At 38.3% G+C, this 27,414-nt stretch overlaps 1 protein-coding gene across 1 annotated transcript in view; it reads left to right on the top strand.

Annotated features, from left to right (window-relative positions):
* igsf3 (immunoglobulin superfamily, member 3) overlaps positions 1–27,414 on the top strand; it is a 114,984-nt gene that overhangs the window by 67,891 nt on the left and 19,679 nt on the right. Inside the window, exons 3-6 of the mRNA XM_038293411.1 lie at positions 1,170–1,589; positions 7,904–8,290; positions 15,319–15,726; positions 20,822–21,247. Coding sequence (XP_038149339.1) covers positions 1,170–1,589; positions 7,904–8,290; positions 15,319–15,726; positions 20,822–21,247 — 1,641 coding nt within the window. The remainder of the gene's footprint in view (positions 1–1,169; positions 1,590–7,903; positions 8,291–15,318; positions 15,727–20,821; positions 21,248–27,414) is intronic.

Here is a 27,414-nt window from a genome sequence, read left to right on the forward strand (position 1 = left end):
GAAAGCAGTGTTAGGAACATCCCTAGAGGTATATGGCTGAGCAAGATAGAGAAAAAAGCTATCAGTGCACAGTGTTATGTGAAAGTCATTTATGGATGCGAAAATAGAGGGCGGCCACATTTGAACAATAGACTGTTATCATTAACACCTTTTCCTTACACCTTCCTCTCATTATGAATCTATTTGTCACTTAAAGCTACATGGGTGTTTATTTTCTCAATACCATAATGGTATGATAAACCAAAAATGGTATTTAAACACTGTATTTGAAATACAGCAGAGGTACAGATACAGGGCCTTGCACATTTTAAAAGCAAACATATGAAGTTTGGATTGGAACCTGGATTTCTCTGAGGCCATTCAATATGCTTTCTGTTAAACCATATAATTGTAGCTCCAGCTGTACGACAAGGTCGTTTCTCTGCTGAAAGATATACCTTCCATGTCTGGTGCTTCGTTTCCTTCTATCAAAAAACGTTATATTTTTTGATAATTTTTTTCTTATGCCTTTCTTCTTCTCCTGTCTTCCATAAATACCATATTTGTTGAGTTCATGACAAATGGTTGCACTAAGTTGCCATATCCACAGTTAATTCTACCTGAGCTTTTGATCTCTGTCAGCCATACTTGGTACAGGCTTCTTGGCTGCTTCTCCAATAAGGATCTCCTCGCCCCGCCTTTCAGTTAGATGGAAAGCTATGTCTTTGTGGGTTTGAAGTTGGGCCATAACTTTGTATGAAAGCTTAAACATTGATTCTGTTAGCTAACCATGCTTTATTATCAAGCCCATCCACACAACAGGCTTAACTTGGAAGGCAATCTGACTTTGCTCAGTGTTTTCTGAAGACGTTTCAAAAACTCTCTGGGAGTCTTTGTCAATTCTGTCGCCTCACACCAGAGTGACCCGGATGACTGAGAATTTAAACACAGGCACATCAAGCCTATATTTATAAATTCCTATTAAAACAACTTATCAGTTTCCTCACTTTATAAATGTCTACTGTTTTTTGAAGGTCTATCTCATAAAATTCTAGTGACCATAAAGTCACACAGGTATAGAGATACTGTTATAAGGTACTAAATGTTAAGCTGGGTAGGCACAACTTTGGTGATAAGTGTTTACAGTTGTGATGGTAATAATAACTTTCATATTTGTTTTCTTTTTTCAGTCATTCCTGACTCGTTGACAGTAACGGCACCTCCCCAGACTTTGTCCAAAGTGGAGGGTGACACCTTACAGCTCAACTGTGAGGTGTCTAGGACCACAATGCAACACACCCACCTGTCGGTTGGCTGGTTTCTCCGATCCCCTGAAGATACAGCTGCCTCACCTCAGGAGCTGGTCACTCTGTCCAGGGACTTTGTCCTGCGCTCTGGAGCACATTATAGGCAGAGGATTGCAGCGGGGGATCTCAGGCTGGATAAAACCAGTGCCACATCCTACCGGTTGACCATTCACAAGCTTCAGCCAGTAGACCAGGGATTGCTCTACTGTCAGGCTGTTGAGTGGATCCAGGATCCAGACGGAAGCTGGTTTGCGATGATCCGCAAGCAGAGTGAAAAAACACAACTTCGCATACAGCCCACTGGTGAGTGAACATTTAAACCTCGTAATATGGTCAAGTTCATGACAAATGACGAATCAAACAAATTGCATTGTTTTTATTTACAAAGGTGGGTGCTTTGATGCATTTTAGAAAATGTTTCCACTTGTTCAGGTGCACTCCAGATAATGACTCAGACTGTGTGAACTGAGACACATTAAATCAGAGTGCAGCAATTTCTTGGGAACAATCAATACACTTTTTCACTTTCTTATTCATAAATAGGGAGCTGAATCAAATAACTAAATGGCAATAGAAAAATGTTTTATTTGTGGTAGTGGTTTTCTTGTTGGTCTTTTACTATAAGAGGAAAACATTCATTCCAAATGAGCAGTGATGAAAGGATTCCTTTAGTTTCCAAACAAAACAGACACTTTACATAAATTACTTAACTATGCACATAAAAGAAGCATTCAAGGTCCCAAACCTCTTTTCACAGTTTACATTGCATATAGCTTACGTTTAGATGAGAATATTTAAGGTAAAATTCTAATTTTGGAGATTACAGACTAAATCTTTGGAGAGAAATAAAGGTGAAAGTTTTTGCCAAAACCATACTTTTTAATGTGTGCTCTGTTGTGAAATGCAAAGGCTGATAATTAACACTTGTAAAGTTTCTTTAGTTTATTTCATAGTCCTTATACTTTTTTTACTAATTAAATTCACTGAAAGAGATTTCTTTGTTGCATTCAAAGTTCTCTGGGGAAAAAAAGTCCCACAAAAGACCCAATTATCCCCTTATATTTATATTAATTTGAGAAATTTATTCAGAGCAGAAATCCAATTCCTTTTTTTTAACAAAAGCATATTAGTCAAAATATTTTACAAAACACATTTGTAACAAATGAAATTCTTAAATTGATTACAGATTAATTGTTATCACACAGAAAAACTACAGTATTAAACCATTCGTCATTAAACTAATATACTGTGAATCAGGTAAATAATTATGGGTGGAGATGAGGGTTTTAGAATAGAAGCACTGAAGGACAGAAAAATACCTTTTTATTGGATTTTAAAACTGATTCTGTGTCACTAAAAGTTTATATTTTAGAAATGTTAAGAAAATTGACATTTTTAAAAACCTTTTTCTGTTTATACTTGTCTCTCTCCGAAGTAAAGCTTACTTATGTGTTTCTAAAATGTCTCTGTAAGTTCTTAGATTGATATTTGCTACAGACCACTACCTGCACAGGGCCATTTTAAAATATATTAATGCCTTTTAAGGAACATGTAGCATTCACATTTTAAAGCGGGGCCCATAGATTCAATAGTTAGGTCGGGAGTTAGATCCATAGTAAAAGTTTTTTAGTTTAGTTTTGCTAAATGCACCTGGCTTATGCTGTTGGCTTAACTGGGTTATTGTAAAAGATGCTTCATAACCGGCCTCTCACCATTTTAGCAGAGTATGAGCATGAAAAGAACACCATTGCAACCATTGCTTCCTGAACAAATGTACAATGCACAAAGACACTAACATGGGGATAATGAAAAACTGGGCATTTAACCACCAACTCCAATCAGTCAACAGTTATCCCCCTCCATCTTGTGGTTCACATCCACACATTAGAGAGAAGCGTTTCTGTGGGAACCAAAGAGAAAAATAGGTTATCACATCAGTCTAGATCCCCTCTGTCCTTTTGATAGACACACACGCCTGCATGTGGGCTGGGTTCCTCTGATTGCTGATCAGTATCTCACGCTAAGCTCATTAGCTTACTAAAAAGGGCTTAACTAAACCTCTACAGGCTCCCCACTTTGTATTTGTGTCTGTTTGATGGGCAATATTACAACCAAATCCAAGAATATATTTAAATGTCTCCAAACAGTATGTGTGTTTGACATGGGAGACTCGTGTTTTACAAATAAACAAATGTCCCCAGGCAGGGCATGGTTCAAATTTCAGAACTGCAAATGATTTTCTTCTAAAATCAGTAAGACACTGTACAAAATCTGTAAGAAGAGAATAAATAAAAAGTATGTAGAAAAAGGAAATGGACCAAAAGGAGACTCAGAAGGTGAAGGATGGTAGTAAGTTAGGAGAGTTTTCAGCAGTGTGTGATTTAAGCATGTGGGAAAATTAGATCTCCTTTCTTTGGGGCCTGTGTGAGCTCTGAGGTTAGGTGCAGGGATAGGAGACAGTCTTCTTATTGTCAGCAGTTTTATATAAGCTATGTCCTATTTAGCCTCATGTACATCTTTAAATGTATGATTTTTGCTTTGTGATTGTAAACAAATTAATGTTTGTAAAAAAATCAAACACTTAATGTTTAGCGGAAGTTAAAAACCACTGTCAGGTAAATCCTAAGGCTTGCTGTGCTAGAGCTTTATGTTCTTGGTAAGTTAGGAAGTTAAATTCCATGTTACCCTATTTTCTGGACTATAAGTCGCTATTTTTCTCCCATGCATTGAACCACGCGGTTACAAAGGCGATGATGAAGCTAATTTTCATTTAATTTTCATTTTCATTAGACTGCTGAATGTTGTGTAAAATGGGTTATTTTATTTATATATATCTAAAAAATAATTTAGAATTGTAAATATACAGTCATATGTTTATATTACTATTTTTCCTTTTAATGTATTTATTACTGTTTACAAGGCTGTTTTAAATGAAATTTCTTTTTGTTTACAATCGTGTATACAAAATGACAAAATAAATCCAAGTCTAAGTCATTTAGCAGAAGCACATGCTAGCAGCAGACATTTCGGAGAACAAATGCCCCGAATTTACACATTTGTTGACATTTATCTGCTGATTTAAAGCGGTCAAATCAATGAAGAATGTGTGCAACTCCTGCAGAGCTGAAATAAAGAGCTAACCGCAGCATTCTTCTTCATTCCTACTTTAGGGGTGAAATGTAGAGCTCCCCCTACAGGTTTGGTGGGGGACAGTTGAGTAGGTATCAGCAGCTTATAGACCAGTGCGTCCTATATATGTAGGTTTCAAGTGTTGAAAAAAAAAACAGTGGGGGCGGCTTATAGTAAGGTACACCCTGTGCTCATCCAATAGTAGAGAATTGCAATTAAGACCAATTTAGCTGCAGGGGTACCTAGAGAGACACAGCGATCACATGTGCATATTCTAAGCAGAAGGCATGAGGTCAGAATTCATACCAAGCACTAATGCAAAACAACAATGCTAAAAACTACTCCATTATGCAGCATATCCACTTCTAATCAAATAGATCCTAGCAAAATACAAACTCTTAAGAAAAGGACGTACGTTTAAGCAACATTACACTGTATCTAACAGCCATAACCCCATAGGGTTCTGTGATAACAGCACATTCATTTTGGAGTTCTCGGTTACAAGATGTTGGCAGCAAAAGAGTCTGAGATGATTTAGAGAGGGATTGTTTAGGGGAAAAATGAAAAAGGTCAAAAGAACATGGTTGGGTGGGTGGCACTGGAGTATGTCTCATTAGATAATCATCTGAACAGGCTCTCAATCTCCTCATGGACTAGAAGGACACGTAACAAAAGCAGCTTCATAACTTTTTGCTCCGCATAGATCTTATCAAGCACTTCAGACTTTCTGTAATGTATTCCATGCACATAAAGAGACAATGTGCTTCTGAGAAAAGGCCAAAGATTCGGGTGATAAACTGCTTTGCCTTTTGCTTTGGTGAGTGTCTCACGCCAGCAAATCACTTTAAAGTAGAAATCGTTTTGCCTTTGTCCATTAAGCACCGATCCGCTGTTGCCTGACGCAACTCGATGGTGCCCTAGATAGCACAACATGTATGAGAACAAGCGGCTGAAGTGAGATATTCCATAAAACTTGAGATTAGCTCATGCTACTATGGGGAGAAGACAAAGGCAATGAAAAGCTCAACCCCCAACACCCTTTGTCACTCTGTCTTTCTTATAATCTATAATTGATGCCTTTATTGTTGCATGACAAAGAGAATAAGCAGCTGCTCGGCAGTATGCAGCTGTATACCCAAGTGCTTAAACTTTGGTATGTGTGTATATTTCCTTTCCACTTGTTTTGGTGTGTCTATCACATTACGAGGGTGCCGCTTGCATGCCTTAAGGCTAAAGTTGCCTGTTTTATGTTGTACCTGTTTTAAGGGGGATATTTGACAGAGTGTGTGCGATAAGAAATAGACAGGGAGACAGCAGCTCCTCCATTAGGCTTCTATTATAAAAGATGGAGTGGATCTCAAGACAGCCTCATCACTAGCTAATCACCCACAGCCACCATTAGGGAGAGAAGTAACAGACAGAATCCTAATGCATCTTTCACTTTATCTTTCCTTCTCCTGTCTCTCACCCTGCTCCCTTCTTAAATCCTATCCAACCAACTGAAATTTACATTTTTCTTTTACTTTTCTGTTTATTTACTTTTTCTTTACCTTCATCCAAACAACAACATATTGAAAATGAGGAATACCTCACCAGAACTGCAGCCTATCCTCTGTCACATTACTGTAAATTCAGCCAGGTTTTAAAGCACTTTGGAGAGTTTTAATGATGTTTGGTTCACCTGCCAATCAGTTACATTGATCTACTGTAATTCAAATATCCTCAAAACATAATTTACTGATCTCGTAGCCATAGATTATCCTTTTTTTTTTAAATCTATTCACTGTTCTTCTTTCCTCTTGCATTTTACTTATGCATATTTAGTGCTACGTTTACCTACTTCATTGAGAGTCCCAGAGTCAAACCTATCATATTGTAAATTCATCTCCAAGAATTTCAATAAGTAAAAGTCAACTAGCTCTATTAGAATAGATAATGCCCAGGGTGCCATTGAACTGAAATCTTTACATGTCCTTTCCCAGGGATTTTTTTTCTTCCATTCATATATTTAAAAGGAAACATAAATGAAAGAGAGAAGTTATTATTTGTCTTCATTTTGAAACCTGAGTAAAGAGTTGACTTTGAACCATCGTAGTTAAAATCCTTAAATTTCTTTCTTTAAGAAAGAAAATGAAGAAATTAAAGATCAAAGAACATGTTATTTCTTTAACTAAAGAGTTTTCCTTTATCCATTTTTATATTATACTTAAAACCCTTAATTTTTTTTCTTTAAAACACCTAAAAGCAAAAATGTGTATTTTCAAATATGTTACAAAAACAGAAACAAAACAGGCAAACTATGGAATAGATTAAACTGGGATGGATGGAAAACATTGCATAGAACAGAGGTCTTCAACAGTTGGTCCACGACCCCTAGGGGTCCACGGAGGGACTGCTTTGGGGTCGCAAAAGTTTTGGTCGATTAGACTTTTTTTTATACACTGTAGTAAACAGATAAATTGTGGCAGAAGATGTCTTTCAGTCATCAATGCACACATTCAGCGACACACAGGAGCTCTTTCAAAGCTGGGCACCGTTTCATTCACAACACCTCTCCCATCAACCAGGAATCAGAATCAGAAATACTTAAAAATCCCAGGGAGAAATTACTTTTGTTACATTACTCCACCTGTAAGAGAGTGACTAGGAATAGTTTGATATAACACAGTTTCATACTATATATATAAAATTAGGAGGTCCCTGCTCCATCTCGCCATCAGTTTGGGGTTCCTTAGCCTAGAAAACGTTGAAGACCCCTGGCATAGAACATTCAGCAGTCTTGAGCAGTTTGTCTCTGCTGTGCTATGTAAATTAGTATTTTCCTCCTATTTATGCTTATACATCTGTTGCTTTTGAACCTGAGCAGACTTTGAAATTGTCCACATGAATATTTTTTCTAAAACACTGTTTATAACGTACTGTATATCATTAAAATGAGGGTGGTCACATGAGGGAGTTGCTAGCTGATTAACTGAAAAATATTGTAAGAAATAAAAGTGAGTGGATGGTCACAGACACAAACAAGAACAAAAATACCAATGTGCCTAATTTGTGGAAGTGTTGGCTTATCAGTGTTAACTCTAATTGTTCACTTAAACTGTGTAGGAGGGTGGAACAAAGCAGCGAGCTAAAAGTCTAAGCTACATTTAATTAGACATTTTATTGTTTAATTCTGGTTGTGAATTATGGCAAATGGTTGTAAAGATTTTTATGAATATTCTTTTTAGATCAATGCACTTAATGACCTCAACCTTACATAGTTTTTTCCCTTTAGCTATGAATAATTCTTTTTCCTCCACACCCCCTCATTTGCTCTTGCCTTCATCTGTTTAGTTCAGCTGATGCCTGTTATAAAATAATTATCTGATTTTAGGCATCAGAAGCTAATTTTTAGGATATTCACTCTTAAAATATTTATTTTTTGTCTGCTTTCTTAGATTTAAAGCCTAACTGACTGTTGCCTCCCTCTTTCTCTTCCTTCCATTCAGATCGAGACTTCAGCATCCAGGTGAGCACGGAGCGGCGGTCCTTCGTGGCCGGTGAGCCGCTGGAGCTTCGCTGCACCATCGATGCTCAGAATGTCCCTGAGCGATTCTTCTCGGTGTCGTGGGTGTTCAGCAGCTCATCGGTGGCCATGGTGGGCCCCAATGCCGTGCCTGTCCTGGGCACTGGATACATCGACCGCGAGGCAAACGGACTCATGACCGTGCGTAAAGAAAGTCCCAATGTGCACCTTCTGAAGCTGCATCGCTTGCGTGTAAATGACACAGGGAAGTACATCTGTCGCGTTACGGAGCGAGAAAAGACACCAACGGGGGATTTCATTGACCGCAGCAAGAGGTCACGCAATGTCCAGATCACAGTTCAGCCATTCAGTAAGTAATGAATCCACCACAAAATGTCCCTCTCACTTCTTAAGACTCATCTATTCCTTCACTTACTCTACTGTCAGTCTTGAGTTGGAGAAAAAGGATAATGGTGCTTTTATTTCTGATGTGTATTCTTGAGTGGATTGTTAAAGATTGGTAATGTAGCTCTGTGGTCCTTCCCCATTTGCTTTGCTTTGTGAGAGGAGAGTAACACTATAGGCTGATAATGGAAAGTAGCACAGGCAGACTAAAAAGAGCTAACAGCCATGAAATGAAAGTATGGAGAAAGAAAAGCAGAGAAAGGCGTTAGGCTCTTGAGGGCCATGTAAGTGGCTCCCCTGGCTAAATTAATGTGTTCTGCTGGAGCAGACCTCTTCAGCTGGCTGAAGCAGGGTTACCCACTGGGGTTGTGTCAGGGTTGTTGCTCACTGATTCAAAGGTACAGTCAAACCTTTAAAACTTTGGTCATGATTCTGTTAACTGCCCCTGAGACTTTTCCTTCTTTTAATCTTGCAGGGGGAATATGCTGCCACCTTCTTTTCTTACTCTACTTCTATGTCCCCAAGGACAGGAACAGTTGATATGCAGCCAGCTGCTACAAGGATAATAAAGACTTAGTAGTATCCCCTACAAACCAGTCAGTGTTACCTTATTTTTTGCTGCTGCACATCCTGCTAAATTAGTGGATAGAAAAACAATGGTGTGCAGCTTGCAGTAGCTCCCAAGGGAATATCTATTCAAGGAAGGTTTATCTTTTTCAATAAAAGACCCTAATTTTCTATAAAGGATTTATTTATTTTTATGTAACTTACTCAAGCTAATATCCATTGCTGTTGGGAGAGGGTTTTGCTGAAAATTGTCTGTTTCTTTATTGATTTATTTATCTTAACTTTATACAATTTTGCTTTTGCCTCCACGCTCTAATTGGTTTAAAAGGTGTCAAGTTCGTAATAGGTTGCAGCAGGGGTTACAGCTGATGAGTGGGATGAAGACTGAGGTGACGGCACAAGAAAAAAAAACAGCTGTACACACCTCTGATAAATCAGAGCTGATGGATAAGTTTACATTTGCAATGGAAAGGCAAGGGTTAGCTCCACTGCCAAACAAAATCAGTTTCACACTGATGGGAAAGGAAGGTTTGAAGCTAAAGGAAAAATATATATATGCACTGTGCAAACAGAGGTTAGTTGAGAGCACATCATATTCAAAGTACATAAAGTTTTAAGACATAAAATGGTGAAAAACAAAGCAGAAGATGTCTAAATCCAAATGTCTGAAAACTGTAGAGAGGTGTGTAGACTAGTAAGCAAAGAGACATATCTATTGGCAATTAACTTACCTTTGAAGTTGGAACTTGGATCTGGGACATCAAACCCAGTTTAACTAGATTTAGTCGGTGGTTGGAAAACTGGCGGTCTGCATTATTTGCTATGCTTGGTGATAAACTAGGTGTCACCAAAACAAGCAAACAGCAGTATGTTTCTCTATATTTTGTTTATTTGAACAATAAAGCAGCATCTTTATGTTTTGAGGTTTAAGTGTAATTAATCCATCTATTTCTTATACCCACTTAATCCTTGCATAATGGCAGCTGGGCTTGTTAAAATCTACTGCTATGAGGAAATGTGAAACACAAACCAACAATCATGCATGCCTATTTGCATCAGAAAAGCAAATCCATAGATTATTACTGAGGCTAATACTCTTTTTATACACATTGCTGTAATTTTGGATTTTAATATCAGGGTTGGTTAGAAAACCCTGATTTTTATCCTTGAAAATCCAGTTTTGGAAACAATATTGCCTTTATACTCAACTTTTAATTTTTGGCTTATAGGCAAAACGGTAATACAATTAAACAAAATCTTTAGACCAAGTGCACAATATCAACTACAGGTCATGGATGGGAAGAACAACACAATACAAACTAAAATAGTTTAAAACATGTTCTCTCTTTAATGCATCAGACAAAATTATGGTTCTGGTGTTACTAGTCACTGAAGTAGTCTTGTAAAAATTGGTTAAAAATCACTTATCTAGGCAATTAAAATATGATGCACGGACCATTGATATTGGTACTTGGGCGAAACTACTGGTTAGCTGATTGGCCTATGTTGGTGATAGACGGGCCAAATAAACCAATCAGATCAACGAAGCATATGACGTATTAACAGAGCGACGACGAAAACACAACCACAAGCCAGGCTACTCTTGCCGAAACCAGTCGGGAGAAGAGCAAAAACATCTTTTCCTCTGAGAAAAGCCTCCAGAGCAGTGTTTTGCTCTTCTTTCAGTGAAGAAATACTCTGTAATTCCGATAAAACTTGCTCGATAGCCACGCTAACGCTAGTTTCATTGGCTGAAGCCGCCATGTTCTTTAGACTGAACTGTCACACTTCTCGTTGCGTCACACCTCAACCCACCTCAAAGCCAACGCTGATTGGACGTTCGTTTGGTGAACGGCTCCAAATTTTCTTTAACGGAGAGTCTCCACACTGATCTGCGAGTGAAACCTTGAAAGCTGGCGAGATCAGGATGGTCTCACAAGGCTACTAATTGTTTAGCTTTCAAGGTAATTAACTTTGGGAACCTGAGAATTCTGGCTTCAGGAATCTTCCTTCAAAGTAGAAAAAGACCTTTCTCTTTTTTAACACATCAAAAATTTTGTAATATTTCAAAATTCATCAGTAGACTCTAGTTCAACTTTGATTTATAAAGATATTTGTTTAAAAAAAAGTTTAAGAAACAACTGGGTGAACACTAAATAATCTAATGCAAATGATATATGTACATTTCTCATGCTATATTACTTTATGAATCAGTAAGGAAACGTGATACAGTGAAGCCATGAAGAAAACTATAAAGCTGTTAATTAAAGACGAAGGGAAAGAGAAAGATGAAAGGGTTTCACCCTATCTATTAAAGTGTGAGAAACAAAAAGTAGTTTGATTCAATTTTCGGCAAAGGCTCATGGTTATTTGGGGGAACGAGGAGCGTAGAAGCATGATGCAGAGCTATGCCTAAGGGGAGGCAAAAACTGAGAAATACTCAGACGACTGAAGCAATTCCTCACAGGGGGATAAGATGTTATGTGTCAGCCAGAGGTACGTGATGTGTGATGGACGTAGAAGTGACGTGAGCCCCAGCAAAGCAGAAAAAGGGGAAAAAATAAGAGCTGAAGAGAAGACTTTTATCCTTTCATTCTGACGAGCCACTGAGCCCTGTGATCTGAGCCTTCTTTCCTGTGCGTTATTGGACTCGGTGAACAAGCTTCACAGGGTTCAGAAAGAGAATTTCAACCCTTATGCGCACAAACGTTCAAAGCTGTCACCGAGAGAAGCCTGGGGCCAGTTTGTACGACATGCATGCCTCCATATGCACCCAGAAGGATGCTAACAGGCATAGGCCACACTTTTACGTGGTGTTGTTGTCCATCTAAGAAAATATACAGCTCTTACATATGCACTTTTTTTTGTTTTGTTTTTTTTTGTTTTTTTGTGGTGACTGAAAATATTGTTGATGTTTTCTTTTGGATTTGTCATGGACTTGTTAAATTGTGTCTGACCTGTCTTCTAATTAGTAATATGTTTCCAGGTTGCAAGTTAATTGGGCAATCTTTATGCAAACCAATGTATTCCCATCTGGAACATTCCCTGTAATGCCAAGTGTATCATATTTGATACACAAGCATTTCAGACCTCGACAACCTCAATGATAATATTGATTTCTTGAAAAATCTGATGCGTACAATCAGAGAAATGTAGTGAGCAGAAAATGCATTACTGTATAAATTGCACAGAAATACCTAATGTCCCACAAATTATATAAATACATGATAATATATAAAGCCTAAAAACACACACATTGTTCAGGAAAAGCCAGATTTTTTTTTGATTGGCAAGAAGATATACAAAGCCCTTTGCAACCCACATAATATGATGCTAAGACTATCATATAATATAATATAGAGTATGATTTATAAAAACTGGTTGTGTAAATTGTGGAAAAAATGCTTGATGAAGGTTCAGCTCATGGCGAAAAATTTAAATGTCCAGTGTTTGTGTTGGAAGTGTGAACAGCACAGTTATGTGTATATAAGGTACAACAACAGATCATTTTCATGCAAAACCTTTTGATTTTTCATGAAGGGCAATTTTCAGATGTATTAAGATTGAATAAAGTTCCATTTCTAAAGCTTTTGAGGCCAGCAGAAACATCATGAAGCAGTATTGTTAGCTGTGACTTTGCTTTCTTAAGTGTGACAGGTCAAAATGTATTCTGTGAAAAATGTGGATAAAAAAAACCCTTGTAGCTCACAGACCATTCTAGGGACCCAGTGAGAAGAATCTAAAGGATTAGAGGGGCTCTGTTGCCTATTGCCCAGAGAAAAAATTGGAGAAATTTCAGGCCTGCTAAGATGTTAGCAGGCCTGAAACAGGGAAAAGTTTCTCTCCAGTAAAGTGCACTGCGTCTTTCAGCTTAACCTAAACTTGCACCCACCACCTCCCTCCTAAGTGAGGCTTATTGTTTTCACATAAATTCTACATTTATATCATGCATTTAATAGAGCTGCCAGTTTTATTTTGGACCACCTTATTCCAGTCATTGCATTTTCTACTGAATAATGCATTTTGGAAGTCGTACACAGTGAAATTACCAGCAACTAAATGATTTTCTGCTTTTGGCAGGTTCCCATTTTCACCTCACACCTGTCTCTCTGCCACTGTGATCCACTTCCAAGTAGACATGAACACAAGTTTGCTATCATTTGTTCCTCTGCGGCACTCAAAACTATTTTTTCTAAGGTTTGATGCACTCTGTTAACAAATTTAGAATAAAGACAGTTGTTTTTGCTATTGCTGAAAAGCTTGAATTCAAGTTGTTCATCATTTTTTCAACAGCTTGAGTTTTTAGCTTGGGAAAAAAAAGCGGTATTTATAGATAGTTCACATTGTATATTCAGAAACTGGAACAATTTGTACATAACTGTCGATCATTATTTTTTAGGAAAGTTGCATTTTAAACTAAAAAAAAAAAGCACTATGAGGGAAGTTCCCAAGCCATTTATTTCAGTAAAATACGCTCATATGGAAGTTTAATCCTCAAATTGCAGGTGAAGGAGCATCTATGTCCTGTACCCATACTTACGGGAAATATATCAATATTTCTTTAGATTAGTGGAAGTAACCAGGACACAGAATAGCAAGGAATTAAAAAGACTAGAGCTGCTTGTAACACGGTGAGTGCTTGAAAAGAAAATCACCACTGTCCTGCTAATTTTTTGAAGAAGAGTTTAGAAAAAGAGTAAGAAACAGTCTATTATACAGCTGGTCTTACAAAAACAAAGATTAAGAATGTCACAGAATGTTACAGAAATTATATCTTCTGGTAAGGGGTACCCAATATTACAAATGATAAACGAATCCCTGACTTTTGTGAAAAATAAGAATAATATTTGAAACTTTATTGATCTCACATTAGAGAAATTTACCTCTGCATTTAACCCACAATGCAAAAATGGAAATCTAAGTAAGTCTTTCTTTCTTAAAGTGAGTGCGTTTTTCTCCAATTGAGGACGAAAGTGAGACACTTTGCCAATGGAACAAGACAATTTACCTTTTTAATAAGAAAAAAACAATTGCATTGTTTTTTTTCACGTTCATATTATTTAATTATCTTATTTTAAGAGTAAAGATACTAATTTCATTGGCAAATCATCGTATTTACCTACTCAAATTAAGGGTAAATACACTTCATTTAAGAAATTTGTACTTATTTCTAGATCGTTTTTGCAGTGCATCCCCTTGGGGAGCAGTGGGCTGCCATCGTGGGGCACCCGGGAAGCAATCGAGGGTTAAGGGTCTTGCTCAGAGACCCAGAGTGGCAGTCTCTGGGAGTGGGGTTCAAACTCAGAACCTCAGGATTCCAGGCCCTAACCACTAGGCCACCACTCTGTTTTGTTCTGGTGACTAGTTATTATTCTGTGATCTTTTACAGTTGGAGTTGTGTATTAAAGACATCTCATTCCTTCTTCAGACTGAAAACCTTCCAAGTTCCTCCATAATATAATCAGGTGTTCTCAATACTTGAAGTTTGCCTTTATTTTCTCAGGACCTGGCTCTTGACGTGAGGATCGAGCTGTTTAAATACTGTTGCGTTTATAGCTGAAGAGAGGAAAAACTGCAACCTGACACAATTAGGTGTCAGTTATTCACATCTTCTGGACTTGATGACTGGGTTTGTGTCTGTGTTATGCTTGATGCAGTCTACCTATGAATTTGGTGCAAAACAGAAACATGTTTAAATCCTGCAAAGATATTTTAGTAAATTGCATTGCTTCCTAAATATGACCCAGAGGTCGGTCAGAACGGAGGAAAGTAATAATGCAGTCATAATTAAAGATCATATTTTATGCATTTTTAAAGCATTTCAAAGTCACTTATGGGCAAAATGTGATGTAATAATACCTTTAGAACCATGTGGGTATTAATTAGTTATAAAATACAGTTTAATCCAACCGTGAATAAAAACACCTGCTTTCCACGCAAAGCTGTCTCTTCCTATCTGGATGCCACCTATATAAAGATGTCAACACATCACGCAACATCTGAGGGCTGAATGAAGTCTGAGACTGCTGAAGCATAAAAAAACAGATTTTCTTAACTTTAGATGAAAAACAAAGACAGGGTAAAGTCCCATATGGATTAGCTGCTAAAAGAGCCACTTTGTCTGAACTTTCAGCCATAATTTTCAGCCATAATCATCACTTCCTGCCTCATCAGCCTTTCAAAATGACTGCATGTAATCTAGAACAGGTTACCTTTCAACACTTTAGTTACCATTCTGCCTAGACATTAAAAAACAGTAAAAATAAATTTCAAGATGAGTGTTTTATTATTTATCAGGATTTTCTGCATAATTTTTTCAGAAAATTTTTTTTCTACCATACAGTAGAATTTGCATTTGTAGAATACTCTTACTACTACATCTTTAATCTTTTGTCTGTTTTTTTGTCTTAATTTCTTCCCATTCAGAGAGTAACATCTCAGTGTCACTATCTACCAACTCCTCTGAGGTCCTAGAGGGAGACCGGATCCAATTGACCTGCTTAGTCCAGTCTGCCACTGGCCCGGTGTCTGTTGTCTGGCAGTGGACAGACAAACAATCGGCTGGACCAATCCAGGAAGTAGCCTCTGTGGATCGGGAAGGCACTGTCACTCATGGGTCCAGCTACAGAGATCGCTCCAGCTATGGGGAGATTCGTGTGGAGAGGGTGCGTGCGGACATGTTCACTCTTTGCCTTTACAATGCCTTACCTGGAGATGAGGGTCAATACCACTGCACGGCTACCCAGTGGGTTCAGTCAGGCACTGAAACTCAGCCAAACTGGGAGAAGACTGGAGAGCAATCAGCCACCAAAACAGTCACAGTCAAGACTGTTGGTAAGTTGAATAATCTAAGCCTAAATCCCAACTCCTGGAGTTACATTTACCTTTAGTCCTCCTGCACTATACCCTGTCTGGTAGTTAAATCAAGCAGTGGTTAAAGTATTCAGCTGAGCTCAGGGATAGTCGTTAAGGTAACTGAAGATTCTCTTAACATTTGTTTGGATGATCAGTTCTCTAGCAGACATAATGTTCTATGCTCAAGTAAAAAAGTTCCAAATTCACTCTACAGCATTAGATGCATTTAGATGTCCAATATTGTCAATGCTTTGCCCCAAAAAATAAAATCCTCTACAGCTGTTTCTAAACAAAGAAAATGTCAAAACTAATCTTTTTATATGCTTGATGTCCAGTCACATAACTGCTGTCTATTTACGTCACCATGCTTGATGGCATAAAACTATTTGTGTGCTAATATTACAGCGAGATTTTTACTACGTATGTAATGCAAAATGAGTGGAGAACCTGCCAACCCAACATTGTCTAAATATGTTAAACATTTAGATGGGGAATTAAAATGAAGCAACACTGCAAAAGAATTATTTACGGTTATTCACGGTTACAAGACTGCCATCTGTCAGACATTCCTGAATTCGCCTACAGTGACTTGTACAATTATTTGGTGAATCTGCAATCTTACTTTTCAGAAATGGATTGTAGAGTGGGCTGCTCAGTGGCGCAGTGGGTAGCACTGCAGCCTTGCAGCAAGAAGGTTCCGGGTTTCATTCCCGGCCCGGGGTCTTTCTGCTTGGAGTTTTCATCTTCTCCAAGTGCATGTGTGGGTTCTCTCCAGGTATTCCGGCTTCCTCCCACAGTCCAAAAACATGATAATTGGGTGTTAATTGGCTTCTCTAAATTTTGCTTAGGTGTGAGTGTGTGCATGAATGTTCATTTGTCATGTTTGTGTCTTTGTTGCCCTGAGATCGACTGGCGAACCTGTCCAGGTTGTACCCCGCCTCTCGCCCATAGACAGCAGGAGAAAAATGGATGGATGGATGAAATGCAGAGTTATAAAAGTTTAGATGCCTAGAGTTATTTTGTGTTATCCTGGCGGGGGGCAAGTAAAGCCTGGCGGTCCACCAGGCTAATAAATGAAATGAAATGTTTAAATGAAACAAATCTCTACAATAATACTAAGAGCATAACATTTCGCCATTTAAGTGTTCTTTGCAAATTCGGCTCATTGTGGGTGGTTGCCAGCTCTGTCTCTTCACTCTCACTTGCGTTTCTGTGTCTTTTTTGGTAGAACCATAAGCTGAGCACAAGATTACCAGGATTTTGTTGGTGTTTTCAAGGTTATGTGGAGAAAAAAACTACACTATCTGCTGGTCGTAATCAATTTATGTACAGTTTGTTTTGCCGTCAAAGGACAAACAGTCATGATTGTCTCAAGTCAGCTGCATACCAAAGGTCTTCAACAGGGGGTCTGTGACCCCAAGGGGTCCACATAGGTACTGCATGGGGGTCGCTAAAGTTTTGGTTGATTAGACTTTTTTTTATATTCCCCCCTGCATTTTTTTACAACAATTGAAATGTCTTCAAATACGCATTAACATGAATTCAACACACTGTAGCAAACAGTAAAAAATTCATTCACAACACCTGTCCCATCAAAGAGGAATCTGAATCAGAAAGACTTTAATAATCCCAGGGCAAAATTACTTTTGTTACATTACTCCATTTGTAATAGAGTGAATTTAGGACCAGTTTGATATGACACAATTTCATACAATATATATGATTAGGGGGTCCCCGCTCCATCTTGCCATCAGCTTGGGGGTCCTTGGCCTTGAAAACATTGACGACCCCTGCTCTATACTACAAGTGAACTTGCTCACCTATTTGTCCACTTGATACAAAAAATATGTCAAACCAGATTGTTGTTTTTATTGCTGATCCCATGAGAGCAGAGATTTTAAAAAGAAATTCCTTTTTTTAATTTAACAACAAATTCAACAAAATCAGTGTGCTTAAAAATAATCAAATGTATATATTTTCTGTGATTTGAAAAAAAAACGTTTCAAAATATTTAAATAAAATTAAAACTCATTTTCCCGTTGCCCCTGTTGATGGCGTTAGTTCAGAAAAAAAATGCTATCAAGTATTCATTGTATGCCTTACACCTGAAGCTAGACTGTAGTAACAGAAATTCATGTACCAATAAAATGTTAATTGAGAAAATACATGCATGAAAACATGTCTTTTCTGCCTAGTGAGTGAGTGAGATTGCAGCTCCATGAATGGGAGTTAAGGGTATTTTAGACAGCATTTATTTTTTATGTAGCAGCCATTTAGTCTGTATTTTAATATGTTGAAGTCAATAGGGCTTGTAAACAGTCTGACTCGCTCAACGATTGCTACTTCAACACCAAATCAAACTGAGGTATGTAGTTTGTGATTTGTTTAACGGTTCAGAAAACACATGCAGTACTCATAGTTGAATGTCCCATGGTTTATTCATGCAATGTTTAAGGGGAAAGCAATTATGAAAGACACACAGTCCAACACATTTTTACACTACCTGCCTAATGTCAAGAGCTCTTCCCATGACGCAAAAGATAAACCTATACACTCAAGTACAAACCAATAGGAATTAGTCAGAATTATTAGAATGGAAATGCCAAGGCAATATGTTACACAGTCTTAGTCCCCTCCATCACCACTCTGTTAAGCTTAACATCCACAGTTCAGGCTGGGAAAGCCACTGGAGCAGAGCAGTTTGGAGCTGGCAGACCACAGCGCCAGGCGCTCCCACACTTGCACGATCGAGGGATTAGCTCCCTGCAGCAGCACAGAGAGGCACTGTGGAGAGTCGATGTCAGTTTTTAAGTGGCCATTTGTCAAGTTGGAGCAACAAGAACAACGTTTGTCAGAGGAACAAGAGACACATTATGCAAATTAGGTAGAAGTCCAGAGCTGCTCATCTTCTTCGGGTAAACTTCTGCACGTTGCCTCCTCTTCTTCTCCTCAGTGCTTGTTGATCAAAGGATTTTCTGAATATGCACTGTTGTGTGACGGTCAATGTCTTTTCATTTTGGCCCTCATTTTTCTTACTTTACGCCTCCAGCTGAAGCCTTATTGAACCTAACCCTCCCATGCAAATTGAACTTAGATTTGTCTTTCAACTTTCTCTACTTGTACACTCATTTCATGCTGTGTTATTAGCTTCTCTTTTTTAAAATAAAAATAGAAAAAAAACACTTCCCTGTCTAAGCACAGAGTTGTTTCAGTTTAAACTGTCCTCCGAGTGAACCATTTTTACTAGCCATACTTTAAATATGGTCCCTCTGACCTCATTATTGGAAACCATCACATATGATGGTGGGAATAGAGGGATGCCCTTTAAGGGAGTTGCATAAAGCAGTTTTTGCCACAGCCAAGACAAACATTTTTCCATAGTTTTTATTTTTGTTTGTTTTCTTGCTCTCGGAAAGAAATGAAATAAGTTACTGTGGTCAGATGAGACTTCTGCATAGTGTAACAAGTTAGTGGCCACATGATTGCATTGATTCAGTTTTTCTAACAAGGACCATTGTTAGAGCTCATGGGAAAGATTGATTGAGCTACATACAGCCAAAGGAAAACCAAAGAAAAATCTTTCAGAATCTCAATAAAGTTTATCACGAGGGGAGAAGGTTAAAATTTGAGCATGACAGTAGACTTTAACATATAGACCTACTGAATTGTTTGTCAGAATAAGTCAGTCAAAGTCCAGATATAATCCAATTAACATGACTAAAAATATCTGTATTCTCAGACACTTTCCACCTGATCTGAAGCAGATGTATATATTTGCAAAGAATTACAATTTCAGGCTCTAAATGTGCAAATTATGCAGCTAAATTTGCAAAAGTAGGTTTAACAGTAATATGATTCAGTGAAGCTATATAACGTTCTTCCCCACTCTTCAGACTTATAATAAATAAATCAAAACATGAGCAATGTTCTTGCCCTTAAAATATTTCTGCTGCTTTGTGTTCATCTCTCACATATAATCTAAACTAAACACATTGAAGTCTGGGGTTGATGGAATAGTGGGACATTTCAAGGGACCTAAATACATGACAAAGAGCTACTGTAGAAGCCTACATGTCACATTGTATCATGTATTCTCATAGACATAATATTCCAAACAATGGTTCATAGAAGAAATTGATGGATAGATAAGAAAAGTGTGTCTGGAAATGAGAGATTGAGCGAGAGCAGAGACTTATTGTCTGTTGGGGAATTCTAGCCTCAGGCAGTCATCCCAGCAGCAGCCAAGTTTGGACAGGGTGTCATTGATTGGTTGCCCTAAAGGGCACCGTGGAGGGTGGCTGTCAGAGGACAAGACAGGGTGAGGACACACTAAAGGAAACAACAGGGGTGTTGACAGGCACATAATGGAGGAATCTGTAAAGTCTCAAGAAAATACATGGACATCACCAAAAACTAAATTGCTCTTTTTAATTGTACTGTTAAACCAGTTTATGCAAAACCATTAACATATTCAAAAGTAGGAGTTAAGCAGTGTTGTTGTTATTGATTTTTGATTTGCCTTGTCTTTTGACTTTGTTCTGTCTCCTAACCCTGATCCCCAGCAAATGTGTGTTTTGGCTTTACAGAGTCTGTCAAATGTTTTTGCCTAATGTGGATGGTTTAGGCTTGGCAGGGAGCTCCCAGTATATCGAATATTGGTGCTTAGAGAAAATCTCTCCCTCTGGTTTTCTTGACTACATCACTTGGTTTTCAAGCACTCCCTGAGTTAAATACAAAACATTCTTATTGACACACACACATACAGTACTTAGTACTTTAAATACTTTGACTGTAACATGAAAAGCTTGAGAAGATTTAAATCTTCTTTAAGTAAAGGTCAATGTGCTTTTACTCAATACTTCCTGTCTTTCTCCAGCGTTGGGTTTTGTTCCTTTTAACAGCCTTGCCTCCAGGAAGAGATTTTACCCCTTGCATAAAAAGAGTAGACTTAATTACATGCACAAGGCAGCATGGCTCTGTTAGAGCCACTCAGCAGTACCAATAAAACTAATAGAATAGACATTTTTCTATATTTGATCTTAACCCTCTTTGCTCTTCCTCTCCCACCACCTAGAGTCTTCCTTTATGGTGTCGGCCTCATCGCGGACTCCGTCGATCACGTTTGGAGATTCCTTTGACCTCATCTGTTTGGTCAAGCCTCGCCACAACCCCAGAGTCCCCACATCGGTCACTTGGCGTTTCATGCCGGCCAGTGCTCGAGCTGAAGATGAGGATCAGGGAGAGTTCAAAGACCTGGTGACATTCACCCGTGAAGGCACCCTTCAGTGGGGAGAACAGCTGCTTGGGTTGGGCACCCGCACCACCGTGGACCGCTCGCACTCCAACACCAACTTCCGTTTGTCTGTGACCCGAGCAGGGCGAAGTGAGGCGGGAAAGTATCAGTGTACTGCCATCCTGTGGAGGAAAAACTACGACAATAGCTGGAGCAAAGAAGCCAACCGAACCTCCAATCTGCTTGGCATCAGCGTCCTGCAACCAGGTAAGGCTTCATAGTCACTAGCTAAGGAGAATAATACAGCCACTACTTAAACAGTAATAAAGGAACAATCAAGAACAATCAAGCATAAGGAAACATTAATATGAAATGCTTATTTAATACAGCTAAACAATACAAAAATAATCTTGAAATCAATTTTGCCTCACTGGGAATGCTGCAATGAACCGTACTCTTTTTCACCCCCATTTAATGAATCCAACCAATTCATGCTTTCAGGGACTTGATTTCAGGAAACATAGAAACTGAGTCCTTGTTTAGTTCGGGACCCCCAAACACTGCTTAAACAGATATCTGATGACCTATCTGGTCCAGTTGGTTCATACTTGGCAAGCGACTTTTAATGTCTTTCTGTCCAAGACTCATCTGTACCTTCTACAGTTGCACCCTAATAATCTGTGATATATTCCCTAGAGGTTCATTCATTTCACTAACTTAGCTGACAAAACGACACAAATTACGCTGTATGTTTTCCTAGAATTTCCCTATTGTGGGACAATAAATGAATTTTCTATTTTATTCCGTTCTGTTTTATTCCCTTGTTTCTGTGTAATTGGAAGATTCCCACTTATACTTACTGAAAACAGAACTGATTTCTTAGAAGATAGAAATATTAAATCATGTAAACAAAAGTTATGACTCTAAAGCTCCATTTTCAATGAACTTGAATACCATGGCAATGATTTCAGATCCTCAAGGGCCACTGAACTGCACATTTTAGATGAATCTCTTAAGCTACACACCTGAATCAAATTGCCAAGCTGCTTCTCTTGCATCCTGTCAAGATCTAGGCTATACTAATGAGCTAATATTTAAGTCGGGTGTGCTGAAGCAGAGATTGTGTAGGGTTTCCCGACATCGGGCTTTGAGGACTTATTATTATTTCCCATCTCCTGTTTAAAATCTGAACAAGTTTATAAAAGGACCACTTTTCTAATCTTTTAATCAAATTTTAACGATGGGCTGCGTCTAACACAAGACAGAGCTCCAATAATGCTACGACAGGTTTTAGATGCATCATTGTTGAGATCCATGTTATTCATAATGAATAGTAACAGCAGTCTTGTACGCCACCTTTTCCGTAACAATTTATTAACAATTTGTTGATCACATGCTTTTTTAATTGTCTTTTCCAATAAATACTAGACTAAGTTACACAGGAAACAAAGATTAACATGCACATACACACACAGGGTAAGTCTACAAGAACTCAGAGGATTTCTACTGGCCCTAATTGCGCTTAGTCTCTGGTTTAGCCACTAATTGTAGTGTCTCTGGGTGTGTGTCTGTGTGGATAAAGCAGGGTGGAGTCTGCTAATGGAGTGCAGCGAATAGATTGCCAAATATCCCACAGGAACAGAACACTGAGGGAAAGCAGTGGGCAAGACTGAAGCAAACAGCAGAGACAGAGAGAGTTAGGAAGAGGGATGAAGAATGGGAGAGATCTGTCCTTGAATCTTGTTTCCTCCATGGAGACATTAAACTGTCTACACTACCCTTATTGGCCCTTTTTTTTTTCTTTCTTCTCCCTCAAACATACAGAAAAACCCATTCAGACAGAGCCTAATTAGAGGAAGAACACAACATAAAAACATTGTGCAGAACTCACACTTGCCCAATTTACCAGAGCCTGTTGTGCTTCAGCAGTGTGATACTTCGTTTATTCAGGTGAATGTGCCTAAGGCAAAAAGTCATCCTATTATTGAAAATATAACCACAATTCTTAAGTCTTTAACTGAGATTAGCAAAGAAAAGTGTTAACCACAAATGTAGCTGTTTGATTTTGCAAAAAGTATTTCAGTATTGTTAGGTTTTAAGTTTCTGTTCTCCAATCATGTAACATATATCCCACCATTATATTTGTAGCCAAGAATGATGAATGCAGGTAGGCATCCTCGGTTATTAGATGATTACGTGTAGGATACTGCACAGCACTAAAAGGAAGGCCACAATGATCAATTCCCCTTTCACAGTGAGCTAGGGGTCATGCAAAGGTAGTCTCTCATTTGTGCTACTATTGATTCAGCTGTGTTCACTAATGCAAACAGATGTAAATAGACTGGGATACAGAGGCACAGATACTGTGCTGTACTTGCAATCCTAACCATTGACCCAAAACAGACTACCTACCCAATATTTTCTTCATGTGAACTAAATAATACACCAGACAAGTCATAATTAATGGTTTAGGGAAAAGTTAAAGATTTATAAAGATACCTCATGTTTTAATGCCTTCACATAGCATTTTTCTTATAATTATTTTTAAGTGAATGGCATACCTGCAAACCTGTCTAGTAAAGGTGGTCTAGCCAAGCTGAAAGGTTAGGCAAGTAGATAATTACTCAAAAATGCAATTAATAAGCCCTATGCTAATCATAGAGATATAGCAGAGAAGCACATTTCTTATTCTTCCAGGACCATTTGTTTGTTGCATGCTCAATAAATCTGAACCAAACAGAAACTCCTATGAAGAAAATTTATGTGGGAAAATCACACAGACCACATTAAAAAATACCACCCTTGCAGTGAAAAACACTTTTGGCATCACTGTGATGTAGGGATGTTCAGTTTTGTAGCTGAATGTTTACAGGACTGTGGAAAGCATTATGAGGGATTTTTATTTACTCTTCTACATGTACAGTAACCAAATTCAATAATCTTAATGATTTTCTTTTTTTCAGAGGATTGTTTTTCAGCAAACCTTCTGTCTGGTTTGCTGCTTCATCTGGTTACTTTTTTGTCTCTAAGAAGTGCAGTATATGCTTGTAGATTGACTGAATTTAGCACCCTAACTCATCTGTATCATTTAAATTAAACTCTGCCAATCAGAAAACCTTAGCTCCAGAGACGGTACTCATAAAGAGGATGTGTGGACCTTAACCACCGACCCAGAACAGACTGCCTTTCCTTAGCTCTTTGGGAGCAATCATCCTTAATGCTCATTTATGCCGCTTAACCCGATTCGCACAGCTGACTTTGTTTAATCTTAAGCAGAAAATCTAAAGAAAACCCACATTCGCTTCCACAGGCAGACTTTTGTCCTGCCTTTTCTCCAGCAGTCTGTCTCCTTGACAAAGTGATCTGTTACCTTGGTAATGCTATCAGTTTCTGTGGCGATGTGATCAGTTGCCAGGAGAAATCCAATCAGTTACCGTAACTCTGCAATCATTCTGTGTGTAAGGCCACTTTGTCATCAAGCTTTAAGCGAGTAATTATTTTATCTTGATGGCTACCAAGGTCTTGCCGTGTTCTTGTGGTATTTAGCCTTTGTTTATATCGATGATAAATCAGGTTCATATATCTTTTTTAATGTAGCAGCTATAACTGCTGAATGGGATTAGTTAACATCCCTGATAAAGATTTTTAAGAAGCTTTAAAATCGGGCCATATTTTATCACAGCAGGATCTCACATAGCAAAGTTTAGCCTTTATTTATGTTGTTTATTTGGAGTTTGGGAAAAATCGGCATTCAAAAATATATTTTCAACACCCCTCAGTGACACAATTGTAGGCACCAATAATAATTCCAGTGAGAAAACTATATACAGCTCCCTTTTAAAGCATGACTGACTTTTTGAAGGTCATCCAAGTGTATAAGAACTTTTAAGATGTAATCCATGACCTCTTCTTTATTTAAGGTTAAAAAGTAACCTGACACAGAGACCTGTTCCTTTTAGGAAAAGAGTGGGAGGATGAAAATTCACATTTTTCTGTTAGAGAGCTTGATGATAAAAGCAAGATTTCCTGAGCTTACTGGCTTCAGTAAAAGTGGCCCTTATGGAGCTGCGTACTGTTTTGAGATATTTGAGAAAAAACCTTTTTCTGCCCTACCATTACATATGTAAACGTGTAGAGTTTGGAAAAATTTCCTTGGATCAGATGGGACCATGTGCTTTAATTAGATGAGCATAATATTCAGCTTTCGAACAAAAAATACTCCAATTAGTCTTAAGCCCTTTTTAGACCGTTTTTTTAGTACTTTGGCTCAGGGGCGCTGAATTATGTTTCTGTTGGTGGGGGCTCACCATGTTTACATGACCTGTTGCTCATTCATCTAACAGCATACCACACATTAGATCATTTAACAGCAGCATTTAACATTTGAAAACATGTATGCTCTTTCCTACACATGTGCACCTCTAACCACATTCAGGCACACACACACATTTTTCCCAAACACACAATATCTAAACATTGCTGATGCACAAGAGGAGATCATGTCAATATGACCTAATACAAAAGGCTGTGCAACACCTCAGCCAGTGTTGGATAGCATATAATAACTGTATGGGCCTATACAGTATGACTGGAGCTATCCGCTGTGCTGAAAGTCAGAATAGAGTAACCACTAGGCTACTTTATTCATTAATCACAACCTAATATTGATGTTAATGATCGCAACATGTTTTAATGAGGTGAATATATTTGTTTTACTAAGTGTACACACCAGGAAAGACATAATTATAACCACCAAATTGATAGTAAATAGGCTTAAATAAAAGCAAATCATGTACCAAATCCAGAATTCAAAACCATTCAACATTTCCTTCAAAACATAGGCTTTGTCATAGAAATATTTAGGTTGTTTGTGACTTCAGGGGCCAGAGTCCAGAATGGACCTCCCTGCTCTTGCAGAGAAAGAAGGGACAAGGATCACAAGTTTTGGGGTCTCTGGCCACAGTGTTCTTAAATGCTCACCCTGATCCCCTTTAAGAGACTTCACTGTAGCCTGGCTATCTCCTCCCTGTTTTCCCAAAGTTTTATATGTCTTCCTGAAGAGCCTTCACGTCATCTCTTGAGTGCATCAGTCATTTCCCTGGCTCTCTGTTTGTGTAGCTGCCACTTTTGGAGAGTAACGGTGACCCTTTCAATTTAAGAGCAGAAGCTGAGCATGAATTCCAAAGAAAAACAGGCCAGAATTACTGCAAGTGTACAATCAGTTCACTGGCTTTACCCCCCCATATAACCTTTTTTGTTTGAACTCAGGTCTTCCAGGAAATCGATCAACAGTCCAGCATGTCACAAACAGAGGCTTTAAAAGCGTATCTTTACCTTGAAACAGTTGGAACCAGGCAATATGTTTTGGTAAATTTATTATCAGGGTTATGGATCAGTGACATCCAGGGATGTTGTGGGCAGAAGTGTCAATTAACGCATATATTAAATCCAACAAGGTATTTCTCTGTTTCCAGATTATTAACCACAAGGTGAAAACAAACAAAAACCTTGGACTGAAATGTCCATGTGCTTGTCCACTGTAACAAAAAAATAAATAAATAAATAAATAAATAAATGAAAAATAGATTTCTCCACACAGTGTTCTTAGTACATAATCGGGCACAAAAGATGTCAGGTAAGAGCCAATTGTCCTCCCTACATGCAAACCAACATTGTAACTCGAAAGTATTCTAAGCACATAATTACAGTAACTGGGACAAGTTGGACTCCTAATATGTGCTTCCCTGGAAGGCCAAACGCTGACAGGACAAGTGTTGGACTGTGTGTTGAATCACAAGCAATGTTTTTCTGACATCTGCTTATGTTTGCTTGCAGAAATCGATGCAACATTTACACCCACAAAGGTTTGGTTATGCTTCACACATTTTTGTTCCCTAATGGAAATGAGACACACAGACATTCTGACATTTTCAAAGCCTCTTCATGTCAACCAAGAATAACATTTATTTGTGTTCAAAGGTTTTTCAAAATCTGTTGATTATTGTGATATTTATGGGCCAGAGCGTAAGAGGCTTCTAGAAGTTTATAATGAGACACCCTCCCCAGTGGTCGCTTGTCCACCATATTGTTTCACATGATGCTGTCCATGTCGAGCATATACCAGGCTTTGGAAGCAATGCTGCTAACTGCAGCTTTATGCAGATTTGATGTTTTATGAGTTGGGAAATTTCTCCAGCTGGGAAAAAATATTCCCTACACAGCTCTCAAGCACGCTTGGCCATGTGTTCTGGATATGAGAGAGCGCCATTGTTTTTAGCTGGGGTAAAAACTTCACAAAATAATGTTTTTGCAGCTATGTCGCCTGTTGATCAGGTTTTTACATTTCCAGCAAGCATTGACTGTCCTCAGTCGATGACTTGGTAGAGTTCTTGCAGAAAGTTGGTGCCATATTGTGAGAAGGCAGATTTGTGTGT

Source organism: Cyprinodon tularosa, unplaced genomic scaffold, assembly GCF_016077235.1.
Source record: "Cyprinodon tularosa strain WSP-4 unplaced genomic scaffold, ASM1607723v1 ctg326, whole genome shotgun sequence".
Taxonomy (NCBI): Eukaryota; Metazoa; Chordata; class Actinopteri; order Cyprinodontiformes; family Cyprinodontidae; genus Cyprinodon; species Cyprinodon tularosa.